At 35.0% G+C, this 12,517-nt stretch overlaps 1 protein-coding gene across 3 annotated transcripts; it reads right to left on the bottom strand.

Moving 5' to 3' along the window:
* On the bottom strand, positions 1 to 12,180 carry LOC126707641 (villin-4). Of its 3 annotated transcripts, none has more exons than XR_007649040.1 (24): positions 11,892 to 12,180; positions 10,190 to 10,326; positions 9,869 to 9,968; positions 8,424 to 8,492; positions 8,095 to 8,331; positions 7,813 to 7,990; positions 7,593 to 7,725; positions 7,079 to 7,241; positions 6,837 to 6,984; positions 6,576 to 6,676; positions 5,763 to 5,918; positions 4,885 to 4,953; positions 4,709 to 4,777; positions 4,502 to 4,639; positions 4,228 to 4,356; positions 3,652 to 3,799; positions 3,487 to 3,497; positions 2,899 to 3,039; positions 2,329 to 2,454; positions 2,183 to 2,248; positions 1,113 to 1,440; positions 802 to 1,013; positions 515 to 703; positions 1 to 426 (listed from the first exon to the last, which is right to left on the bottom strand). XR_007649040.1 is itself a non-coding variant. In XM_050407395.1 (24 exons), exons 2-23 carry the CDS (start codon positions 10,243 to 10,245, stop codon positions 590 to 592), a joined length of 2,892 nt encoding a protein of 963 aa, XP_050263352.1. In that variant the 5' UTR covers positions 10,246 to 10,311; positions 11,892 to 12,180; the 3' UTR covers positions 1 to 426; positions 541 to 589. The 3 variants fall into 3 exon arrangements, 1 of the variants encoding a protein (XP_050263352.1); XR_007649039.1 differs by having other exon boundaries at positions 10,190 to 10,311; XM_050407395.1 differs by having other exon boundaries at positions 541 to 703; positions 10,190 to 10,311.
* Positions 12,181 to 12,517: the final 337 nt, after the last annotated feature.

The raw sequence follows: 12,517 nt of genomic DNA, 5'->3' as shown, positions 1-12,517 counted from the left end.
AAAAAAAAAATCACACCTTTATTGTCAAAAACAAATAAATAAAGTGAACTGGTTCTTATACTCTGCTGTACATACTTCCATCCTCAGTTATCAATACAACCTAAGTAGACTCTGCATTCGCAAGACCCTATCGCTCTACTGAAAATCAATTTGAATTTTTTTCCAAAAAAATGAAAATGAAGATGAACAAAAATGCAAGCTCACAACAAACCTGTGACCAAAAAGAATACCAAGCAGCTAACTCAACAAAAAAACAAAGCTAGACATTCAAACCACCAGAAAAGAAAAAGGGGGGGGGGGGGGGTGAGGTAGGAGAAAAAAATCTCTGTTTCTGTCCATTTATCAAGAAAACAAGCTTCTTGGGAGCAGAAGCAGCTAAAAATGCACTGATGCTGTCCCTTGTACTCCTGAGAATGAGTTCCCCCACTGCAAATAAAAGTACTGCAGTTAGAATACTGAATGAGTTTTACTAACGATAATAAAAGTGAAACCTTTGTGAGGAAAGAGTATGTACAGATTTGCAAGCAAGCTTTCTTCCACCTGCAATTTAAACTGCAGGGAGTTGCTGAAAAGGCTGGGAATAAAGGACTCAGAATAATTGAAGGGCCATTTTGAGCTTGTTTTGTTTCCATTTGGGCAATTTGTAAAACGCATCCTTTCCCATCCCGAATTTCTCCCTGAATTCCTCTGACGACAGATACGTCTGCATGCAGTGCATTAAACGAATGTCAGAACTGAAATGAGAATGATAGAATGTAAAAATGATAATATATTGTTATATTGCTTCCTCAATATTCGTACCTCTCGCTTGGTCACATCAATCTCTGCAGCAGGATCTGTTGACGAAATTTTAAGGCGTTCATATGGGTATATTGGGAGACCTTCATCATCTTCAGCTTCACCCTCTTTCACATCTTCCTGTATAGTAAGGGATCCTATTCTGCTGCTCATAGAATTCTCCTTATTATCATTTGTCTCTGGTTTTGGCTTTGGCTTGATGGCCTCCGGGCTCACTTCACCGATGACAATAAAGCACATCAAATATAAGCAACTTTGTAGATTGAGGTGCAATAATAATAAAATTTGCTTTCAAGAAACTCCAAAATGCATACCCTTGACAGATCGAGGTATAATAACTTCTCGTGCTGGTGGTGGCTGTTCAAAAGTGGCAGTTAGTGCTGCTATAGCTGCAGACTTTGATGCTAGTTTTGCTGAATCTGGGGTCACAGATCTTGGGTAGAGTTTTCTGACGACCGGGGGTGGAGTTGAAAGGTTTCTGGCATTAGGGTTCTCAAAAGTAGCCGCTAGTGCATTGAAAGCTGGAGACCTACCCCTTACACGAACTCGGTCAGGGCTGAAAGACATGCTTCTAGAACGCTGATTTTTGTCTGGAACACTGGATCTTCCTCCATAAGATACAGGTGTTCTCCGTTTGGGTTTCTAGTAATGCATAAAAAAATTATATATAAACAGAATAGTGGCAACAAGAATCCAGAAAATGCATGAGTCAGAACATAGCAGTTAATTGGTTAGTCTGTTAACATATCTCATCAATCTATTTTGTTTTTCCCAGACAAGTCATATCAAGGTGTTCCATCTAAATATGAAGATGGAACTGAAAGTATTAGTTAATTGATTCGTATGTTAAGATGTCATATCTATTTGTCAAAACAAGCCAAGTGTTAGCATTTTTTAACTTTCAACAAGAATCAAGTTATGTGCAAGCTTTGATGACTTTAAATGTTGACTTTTAGACCTGACTATTTGATGACTTGATAGAAAGATTGATTATGATACTTTTAAGAAAGATCTTAATTTTTTTAATAGATCAAAAAAGTTAATAGAAAGTGAAATCCAGAAGGAAAAAAAATGAAGTGCAGCAACATAATAAAATCAAAGTACCTAATGTACAATATTTCCAAAGGCAAAGTATACGTAATTTACTTTTACGTCATAAAATGGTGAATGGGTAGTGTGATAATAAATGAGAGTTCCTTCTGTCACATGTATTAGTATGCAACAATTATTGAAGATAGACAAAAAGATGTGAATCGATATGACAGATGAAATCAACATAGGATGACACAGAATTTTGGTGCAAAAGTAAATGAAATCCTAAGAAAGCAGTTACTCAAGATCAATGAAATCTTTAAGCAAATGGAAAAGATTAAGGAGGTCTTACATCAACAGTTGGAGTAGCCCCGTTTTTCACTAAGGTAAGTTTCCTTTGAAATGAGTTCCCGATCATCTGCACCCAAATGAAAAGATTCTTACAAAAGATTTGAAGTAATGTTGATTATTTTAAAAATAATTATAGAAGTCACTTACAGAAAATTTTCCAGAGTCCCATGTGAAGAAGCGTGTGAAGAAAGGTGGTTCACTTCCTTCCATGACAATATATACTGGAGCTTCATGGGATAGCTTTTCTAGAAGAAAATCATGCTCAAGAAATTTCTGTTGAAAGTGAAAAACCAACATTAAGAAAAGCAATGGAAGTATCCAGGCATTAGAAATCTTGAGAGATTATTGATTCTAAACTTGTAATTCAATATTTAACTGAAACCAAAGACTTCAATGAGAAGGTGGGTATCTGCTAGTAAAGTCTCTTGCCATCCTTGAGATCACATCCTGCCTAAACCAGGAAAAGGAAGGCTTAAAAGAAATGAGATGACCACCTTCCTTTGTGTAGCCTCTAGGTCCAATAGGCCCCTAGCAGATCCAAAAGAAAAAGGTGGGGGGAGGTTGGAGAAGAAAATTGAGCGAGCTTAAATATAGTGGTATCCAGCTTCCATGAGATTCTTATCAAGCCAATGATATAAATTTTTTTGATTACTATAGGTACAAGCTGATTAAGCAAAGTAAATGTATTTCTTCCAGCCAAAGCCTAATTCTTCTTACCTCCCCAATGGTTAAAGCATGCACTCTATTTTTGGAATCAACCTGTTGGCCAACCCAGACAAAGATCTCTGACTGACAGTCCAGGATGAATATATCTTCAGTCATCAAATCGTCCTGGGTGAAGTTGTATATCTCTGTCACCTGAAAGAATGACATCAAAATAAACTCATGGTGCAAAAATAAAATAGAATTAATATGGTATGACTTTCATATAAAAACGCTGTAGGACCCTTATAGCAAGACTTTCCCAGCCACCCCCCTAGGACCTGACCGCACTTAAGTGGGACTAGCAATTGGTAATGACCCTTATAGCATGACTTTCCCCATGAATGGTGAATAATAAATCATCTCATTATTAAAGTTTCATAGATATTCTCATATGATAAATATAACTGAATACAAGACAAAGTATCAAACCATCAGGAGCTACACTAGACAAACCATAGAAACACATGGAGAATATAAGCAAAAGAAAAGTACTTCCAGAACATGCACTCATTTTTCATCACAAGCATAAATGAAAATAACTTTCAGGATCGCATACACTGATAATTGTATTAGAAATGATAAACTAAAAGATATACACACCTTCAAATTTCCTGCAGATTGGTGTCCATTTTGAAAGTAATCAAAACCATGGGAAAAAAAAAAAAAAAAAAAAAAAAAAACAAAAACAAAAAGAGTCAATTTTTATTAATTTTAAACAAAGTGAAAGAAACAAATTTTACCGACAAACATTTAAATTATCCATACCTTTTGAGAAATGGCAAGAAAATAGGTGAGGATCGCTTTCAGCATCCTTGACAATCTTTTGGCTGGGGTATTCGGATTTTCCTCCTAACAAACCCCAAAACTGTTCAGATTCAGCACCCTCCTTTTGTGTTTTGGATTGTATATTTGGCTGCAGACAATTAACAACGTATGAGAAATAGATAGACAAGAAGAACTGACCATACAAAGAGAACATGAATATTCAGCAAGGACCTCCTGATGTGCAGAACAAAAAAATAGTAAAAAGAATTGTAATAAGCCTCTTTTAATTAAAATTTATGCCAAGAGAAATTGATCAGTCAAATTGGCTCTAAAGTAATTCACCGATGACTTGGTTGACAAAATTCAATATATAATTAAATATCTATTAATAGAATAGAGATGTATTACCAATGAAAAAAGAGAGTAAAAATCTATATAGAAATTCTTGATAATATCTCTGTTCATTATGAATATGTTGCTGAAAATATAACACGCAAAGAATCTGCACGTTGAATCATTTTTTTTTTTTTTTTGTTAAATTAATATTATTTAGGTGAAGAGATACAAACAACAGACCTTTATCAGATCGAGCTGCCTCTCAACCAGCTCCTGGTCATTTGCAGATGTGAGGTTTCCAGACCATGTAAAGACGGTGGAGTCACTATGTAAAATGTAACAGTACGAAGAATTCAAAGATGATGCAGCCTGATTCAACAAAAAAGAGAAAAAGGAAGTGAAAAAGATGTAAATTATTTTAATATACTGAAAAAGTGTATGCCCATCAAAAAAGGGAGAAACCCCGCCAATCTATAGAGTCTAGAAGTACAAAGAGGGGAAAAAAAAGACGTACTGCTTCAACTTGTATTGCTTGCATATTATCAGGTCCAGTGCCCTGGACTCGAAATAATGCAACTCCCTCCTCTTTATATGTCTCATCAGGAATTTCTTTCTCTGCAATGTAATTTTTGTATCCATCGCTAAGACCGCCCTGAAAATTTGAAGAAATATGAGTTTCTTACCTTGAATTTCTTTCATGGTATATTAGGATTCTACAAACCTTGAAAACAATAAAGCTCTGGAAGATTGAATAAAACTGAATTGGTTCTTTTCCCTCATAGATGCGAGCCTAGCATAAATATCAAATACCATCAGTGTGAGTCATTTGAAAGGAATAAGGACATAATTTTATCAATAAAACAGCAGATTCAAAAATCTCATGCGAAGAAAAACTACCTGGGTGGGCAGAAACTTCAAGGACTCAACCATCTTGCTTGCCAGTGACATTGCTGAAGCCCTTTCATCCTATTTTCAGTAGCAAATGCACTAAAAGTAAACAACAAATAAATTTATAATAGCAACATTGTGGTATATTTATAGCAGAGATACATATTTATATGTTCCTGTAGGTGTGATTATTCAAAAAGAGAACCATTAAAACCAAATTAGCTATAGACCAAAATAGAAAATAACAACTTCTGGTCTTCAGAGTCCAGACAGAAAGCAAAGCAGCCTCCAAAAGAATGCTATCAGGAGTTGATCAGTACACATATACCGTATGCTATAAATTCATGTTTAAATCAAGAGGGTTTTGTTTTATTTCTTTTTTATTTTTATTTTATTTACAATTGAATCTTACTTTGTTATTGTGTTCAAATAAAGAGAGGACTGATGGCCATTCAATCTTTCAATATCAACATTAGAAAATGCAGGGGAATTGGGGGGGGGGGGGGGGGGGGGAGGAGTTTAAGGTATAAAAAGCTAACAAAACATTTGTGTCAACCAATGCTGCTGGATTTTATTAACAGTATTATAAAAACAAATAATAAATAAAAAATGAACTTCATCAATCAAAACACAACTGCACTATTTGTATAATGATAAAACAGACAAAACATATGCAGGAAAAGAACAAGGTACAACTAAAACACTTGGCCATTAAACAAGATCTGACAGCTGCTGTATACTCTTAAAATCATCAGCCCTTTAACTTCCCTAGGCCTTTCTTATGGAAATGTTTGCAGCGTTTAAAATGCTCTATGATATGCTCAATATAGTGTTGAAATAATCATTTAAAAAAAAAGTTAATTACAGAATATTTAAAAAAATTTCACCTCAACACTCAGCTTTCCAAACCATGTTCCTATAAGGTATTCCTCTTTATCTTCTCCAGGATATGAATACTGAAAGATATAGCAATCTCCACTGTAAAATTTCGACTGATCAGAAGCTGGAAGGAGAGTCTTTTCCTGGCCATTCACATGCCAGACCTGTGCAAACAGGATTAACTACCATTAGCAACACAATTATAAAGCAAGGTAAAAATTGACCAATGGTCTATAAACATATTTACAAAATTTCCCCACGGGAAGGAGTAGGAAGTAGGTAATGGACATCTCATATTGTGCATTCCCCAAATTCTAGGAAACACTCATGAACCAAAAAGAATCAATTAATTGTCTCATGCTTCTTAGTTGTTTCCAGAGCCCTTTCTATGATAAGTAAGGAAATATTTCTTGCATACCCTTTCAATCCCTTATGTTTCTAATTAGTTGCCCAAAAATTTTACAAACCAATTATTTTTCTTGTATTTCTTAAAATCTCAAGTTCCTGTTTCAGATATGCCTTGTATGTTTTGGACCATATTTCCTGCTTTCCCATGCCTTTTTTGGGCATCCGCTTCCCATTTAGGTAAACATGGAGATTCTGCAAGCAGCTTTGGAGTTTCAAGATAAGCAGTAACGCTACCAAAACTCATGCTGACAAGCAGTTTTGCAAAAAGAAATAGCAGGTTTACTTGGCACTATTAATAGGGGGGGGGGGGGGGGGGGAGGACAAAAAAAAAAAAAAATTGCCTCCTTCATTTTCAAGTTCCTGACTTAACTGGTTGACTATTATAGATATAGATAAACATATTGATACAGCACCTGTAGATTTCCAGTGCAGTCAATATATGGTTGAGGTTCTTCTTTAACAGGATCAGCTTTCAACAGACCCTTCACATTAACTCCTTGGCGTTTTAGCAATGCTACAAAATCATTGAGAGAGAACAGAAACAAGAATTTATATGGTGATGATGAGAATGCTGCAGCTGTGGCTTATGTCATGATAATGGTGGCAGTCATAGGGAAGTATAAACTATAAAGTATGAAAATGACAATCATGGAGAAATCATTTTAATCACTGACCTGCAACTTTGCCTCTACCATCCTCTGACACAGCTATATTAGTTGTCTCAGGCCATGAATCAAACTTGGAGCGGAACATCACTGTCTCGAAACCCTCAATTACACGAATAATGTGTGCTTGAGGTCTATCAGGGCCACGGACTAACTCCTGTTTGGTGAGATCAATAATAATACAAAAGTCATTGAAATTTTACATAGAAGTGCCAAAATCATATTTGATAAGAACAAGCATTGAGCATTACTTCTGCAGCTTCGCTTGCACTCTTTCTATCATCAAGAGAGGTATTTCTCCCCATCCATACATATACTTCTATACCACAATCTAGTACATAGCATATATTTGTGTCTAGCAAGTCCCTTGTCAAAGAATCAGCATCGACAGGTCCTGCTTTCCCCTTCTCAATGCTTGAAAGGAAAATATGTATCTGTCAGAACTACAACATAATTGGGTCCTATATATAATAAATGAAGCTTCATCTTACTATATGAAGCAGTAATGATCATAAATGAATGTGCATCTTTGAGAATTTTTTTATTAGCAAATTTGGACTGGTTATCTTTTATCCTAACTTTAAATAGGAGAACCTCGGAAAGTTTGAAAGTAGAAAAAAAAAAAAAAAGTTCACATGCATATGCAAATTGTCCTTAGACCACATTCCATCTCCTCCCCTGTAAGTAAGAGGTTATCATGGTGATCAATATAGAAATAATGGGATGCATTTTTAGCAAAGATCCTAGTAATGATATCACAAATACCGGAGTAGCTTAGTAGGATGAGAATCAACAGCCTTATCCTCATCGCTAGCTGTTTTCCTAGGAAGTGGAGCAAAGCCACCAAAGAAACCCCAAAATTCACCAGCTTCAGCATCAGCCATCAACTTTCCATCCTCTGCATGGAAAGTCAAGTACATAGAATCAAAAAAGTGATAGTAGTTAAAAATCATCTCTGAACTCCTCAGTATATTAGTCCACTTACCAACAGCAGCTACTTCACATTTGCCATCATGATAAGTATCTTTAATGTACTGGACAACCTCTAATGCTTTAGCCCTCTCTTGAATAGATGAGTTGGAACCATTAAATTGAAAAATTTTAGACTTGGTATCCAGAATAAAAATGTCATCATGATTAAGGGAAGATCGAGCAAAGGGAACCTGTCACCAACAAAAACAACTCAAAACGGAAAATAGATACTTTATATTACACTTGCACACTAAGACTAATCCCTCATCAACACAGAAGTTCTCCATGGACTAACCTCCTTTACATGAACAACATGTTTTCCTTTGCAAACATATAACCGCGTCTTGTGTTCTTCAGCCTCAGCATGCTTGAATCCTGAAGAAACTCCACCTTCTTGAGGTATAATACACGGTTTAAAATAGGATAGAAACTTTTCGGTTTCATGGCCCTGTATTTCACGATACTGAACAGCACGTCCTCCAAGAGCTGCATCAAGTTCAACTGTCTTGATGGCTGCCGTACCAGCTTCATCCTGATTTGACAATGTTGTGGTTACCAAATAAAAATTCATATCCTGGGAATTGAAAATTGGACATGAACTAGAACTATGTGACAATAGCTTACCTGAGATGTATCTTTACCAAGCCAGTAATGGATATCATGACGCAAGGCACCGCTTTTTAAAGCAGTCGTCTGCATGGAAAAAATTGTGTTTTGTAAGTTAACAACTAAATTAGCATATGGACTTATTGATATCATGATGTAAGGCACCACTTTTTAAGGTGGTTGTCTGCAGGCAACAAGTAAGAAAGAAAAAGATCACTACATAATGAGATTCTTAGACATCTACTAAGTTCACAACTCAGACAACTAAAAGCACCTATCAACAAAACTGTTTCAATTACATAGGACATACACCATAAAAACAACGAAGGAAAACCAGAGTCAAAGTTTAAATTAGCATGCAGTAATTCAAACACTAGGTATGATGCTACATATATGATTAAAGATAGCCACATCAGTCAACAGTAAATGGAAAATGGAGGTTTAAAATTCTGTATTGATGCTAGGGCTTGCAATAGCAAAATATCTATGTTGCCTCGATTTTATGCAGACAAAAGGCACAGGCACATGATTGAAATTAGAATTATCAGATCAACAAATCTAGAAATATGAGTACCTAGGTCAATACAGGTACACATTATCATTTAAAAAAGATATGATTTCATATGTTGAAGCTAGCCATATATGCATTCCATAAATGATAAGTATTATCTAAAGCAATAGATGCAACATATAAAGTCAAAATGTTTTAATTTGACTAGCTCCATAAAGATATGCAAGAGAACATTAATTCTAAATCATTATAGAAAGCATTGATATTGAGTGTTATTTGAGGTTCTAGCACATACACAATCTACCATGAACCTCATCCAAAACAGTAGAGATGATTGAAATCAAACTCTTAGTCCATAATATGCTCATGTTGCATAATTCCTTTCAGCCAGACGCAAGTAATAATGTTAAAAAATAGAGTTGTGTGTGCCACTATTATAAAGGAAGAGAGTCTAGCCATCATAATAACCAGCAATAGCTAACTGAGAAATATTATAAGCCACATTCTGCTAGAACAACAACAATAAAGCCTTAGTCCCAAATTTTGGGGCCAACGATGGATCCTCTAAAAATTAGAATGGTTCCTATGAATTCATTTCCTCCATTCTATTCTATTTGAAGTCATGCTCTCTGTTACTTCCCTAATTGACAAGTCATTTTTATTACTTCTACTAATGTTATTCTTGGCCTTCCTCTACCTTTTTTTGTTCCCTCAACTTAGATCAACTACTTTTTCTTATTATTTCATTACTCGCTTTCCTTTGAACATGACCAAACCATTTCAAGCAACTCTCCTCAACTTTTTATCAATAGGAGCTACCCCTATCTTAAAGAAGATTTCTCATTTAGAATCCTATCTTTCCAAGCATTCCCATTTATCCATCTTAACATTCTGCTGGAAAAATAATATAAATACATGAGAACAGAATTTGGATCACCATGAAATCAGTTACCTTCAAGATCACATAGGAGTCTCCCATGAAAAATTTGCCATGAGAAGACTTTGGCACAGGAACAGGACGAAAGTTTTCAATGCGCCAAATTTCAAGTCCACTATACATTGTCAAGGAGAATAACACAGGAGTCTTCCTAAGTAAGAGATCGAATTCAAAACCCATACCCAAGATAAAAAGAACTGCAGTCGCAGAAGCAGCGTAAACACTACTGTAATACTTGTCATATTTACATTTTTATATGTTTACCCTAATTTGCAACCTAAGTTTATTAGACTTAAAAACTGTAAAGAAATTGACTATTCATTAGATAAAGGATACGCCTTTTGTCCAGCTCCCTGGAAAATTTCATCCAAATCTCTCATGGAAACAGACATACTGTTTTTGGAGCTTTAACTACTTGGTTTTCACAACTCTGGCTTGAAGATAGAAACAGAAAGAACCTGAAAAATGATTCACTACTTAGAGTGAGAAGGGAAGGGTAAACAAAATTCACAAATTACTAAAGAAAACAGAAATAAAAAAAACATTTATGGTAGCTACTCTATTGCACAGGAGACAACATACCAGCATAGAATTTCTTGCTATCAATACTTAAAACATGTCCAACATAATTTTCCATTAAAAAAAAAAAAAAAAAAAAAAAACAGAGTAGCAAAATATCCAACCATGGATTTGACCATGGTACAGGAGAAATGAAGTTATTTATGGCAGGAAAAATTGAATAGCAGTTGGCTTTCTGTCAAGTATATGTAAAGTTTCTAATAGTACATGCGCATAGAAGTTTACGGCCATATAATTTATTAGCATTTAGCCTAAAATCAAGGAACTAGAAGGGGCACACTGCACACATGCTCCCAATAAAAATTTAATCTACACTTTGGTTCCTGTTTTGTTTCAGCGTAAAACACTTTTTCAGAAAACATGATATCATATTTTCTCATGTTTGGCATGCAACCCAGCCTTTTCAGGGCATGGCATTTGATCCTGTCTCTATATATGCTCCTCCAAGGCCTAAGGGTGAATTGGTAACTTAAAATTGCTAATCAACTGAAAACGTTTTCATAGTCAATGGAAAATTGCACCAAAATTCATCATGCCCCAGGTTTTCATCTACTTTCTTATTGCTTGTCAAACTGAAAACGTTTTCATGGTCAATGGAAAATTGCACCAAAATCCATCACCCCCAGGTTTTCATATACTTTCTTATTGCTTGTCAAACTTAATTGTGGAATTCAAAACTTATTTCAGATGGGTGTTCCATCTACGATTAACTACTTAAAGCATTCCCAGCATCAAAATTCAAAACAAGAAGTAGTCTACACAGAAGTATGTGGCAATGGCACACCAAAGTCAACACGGCATGAGTGCAATTTAAAACCTTAAAATGAGAGACACAAACAGAGACAAAATCCACATGAGAAAAACTCAAGACGTGCACACTCACAGACTGCACAACATCCAACACATTGCTACTAAGTATCCCAATAGAACCAAAACCAAACAGAAGATGTATCAAAAGACAAACAGAAGGCAATGGCAAAGACAACATTCACATCAGCAAACAAGTATCACGGCTTCCAATAGCATTCTAAATACATATCACACATATTACTGTTTGCTCCCAAAAAAAAAAAACCAAATTATAATACATGGCACGGTTTTCAGACATAAACTAATCTCAAGAAACCCAACATTCTTATTACACGTTACAAATACCAAAATTACGAAATTCAATACCATGTGGTAAAAACAAAAATTTTTTTTTTCACATAAATTCAAGCAAACTCAACTCAGCTCAGCTCAGCTCAATCATGCTGTTAATTCGACCCAGATCAGTGAAATTCAATAGTCACAGACCAATCCATGAATCAGATCAAACCCACCTCTCGAAATCATAAAACAAAGCAAAAAACATATCCAAGTTCTCTCATTTTCATAACAATTCATAAACAAACAGCAGTCTCAAATGGGTCATATTCAAAAACCAAAAAAAAACAAATCTTTGAATCTGTGAGAGTACCTGAAAATGAAGATGAGAATTGAAATGAAGAAGAACCCAGATCCAATCTCAACGATTGAGATTAAAAGAGAGAATCAAAATACGAAATTTTTAGATTTTTTGTTTGTGGGATGGAAAAGAAAAGAAAGAAAAGTGAGACAGAGAAAAAAGGAAAAGAAAAGAAAGGAAAGTGGGGCTGAGAAAGAAGAAGAAGAATTGTAGAGAGAGAGAGAGAGAGGTTGGAGGGAATGATGATGATGATGGAAGTGCCAGGCGTGCTTATCACTAACGGCAACAATAACAGCTATACCTTCACTACCTCACTCATTAAACTGTTTTCATGTTAATGTTTAATGTTTGTTTTGTTTTTGTTTCCTTTTTTTAGCTTATTATAATTCTCTCTCATTTTTATATGTTTTTTTCTTGATTTAAATTCACTACCTCACTCATTAAACTGTTTAATGTTTACTATTTGTTTTCTGTTTTTCTTTTTTTAGCTTATTTAATTCACATTTTATATGTTTCATTTTTTTTTTTTACTTAAAAAAAAAGGTCTAATCAGTAATCACCCTAGATGGCTTATTATGGTATGTTTGCATTTTTATTTGAATAGTAAATGAATGGTAAATGAATCAATCAGTGAGAGT

Source organism: Quercus robur, chromosome 11 (genome assembly GCF_932294415.1).
Source record: "Quercus robur chromosome 11, dhQueRobu3.1, whole genome shotgun sequence".
In the NCBI taxonomy this organism is placed as follows: Eukaryota; Viridiplantae; Streptophyta; class Magnoliopsida; order Fagales; family Fagaceae; genus Quercus; species Quercus robur.
This window is presented reverse-complemented; position numbering and strand designations above follow the sequence as displayed.

Excerpts from the sequence above, each read along its gene's own strand:
- LOC126707641 (XM_050407395.1), bottom strand. The coding sequence starts at position 10,245 with ATGTCTGTTTCCATGAGAGATTTGGATGAAATTTTCCAGGGAGCTGGA. Across the intron at positions 8,332-8,423 it reads TTGGTAAAGATACATCTCAG|GATGAAGCTGGTACGGCAGC; the intron begins GTAAGCTATTGT and ends TTGTCAAATCAG. Across the intron at positions 1,014-1,112 it reads TATACCTCGATCTGTCAAGG|TGAGCCCGGAGGCCATCAAG; the intron begins GTATGCATTTTG and ends TCATCGGTGAAG.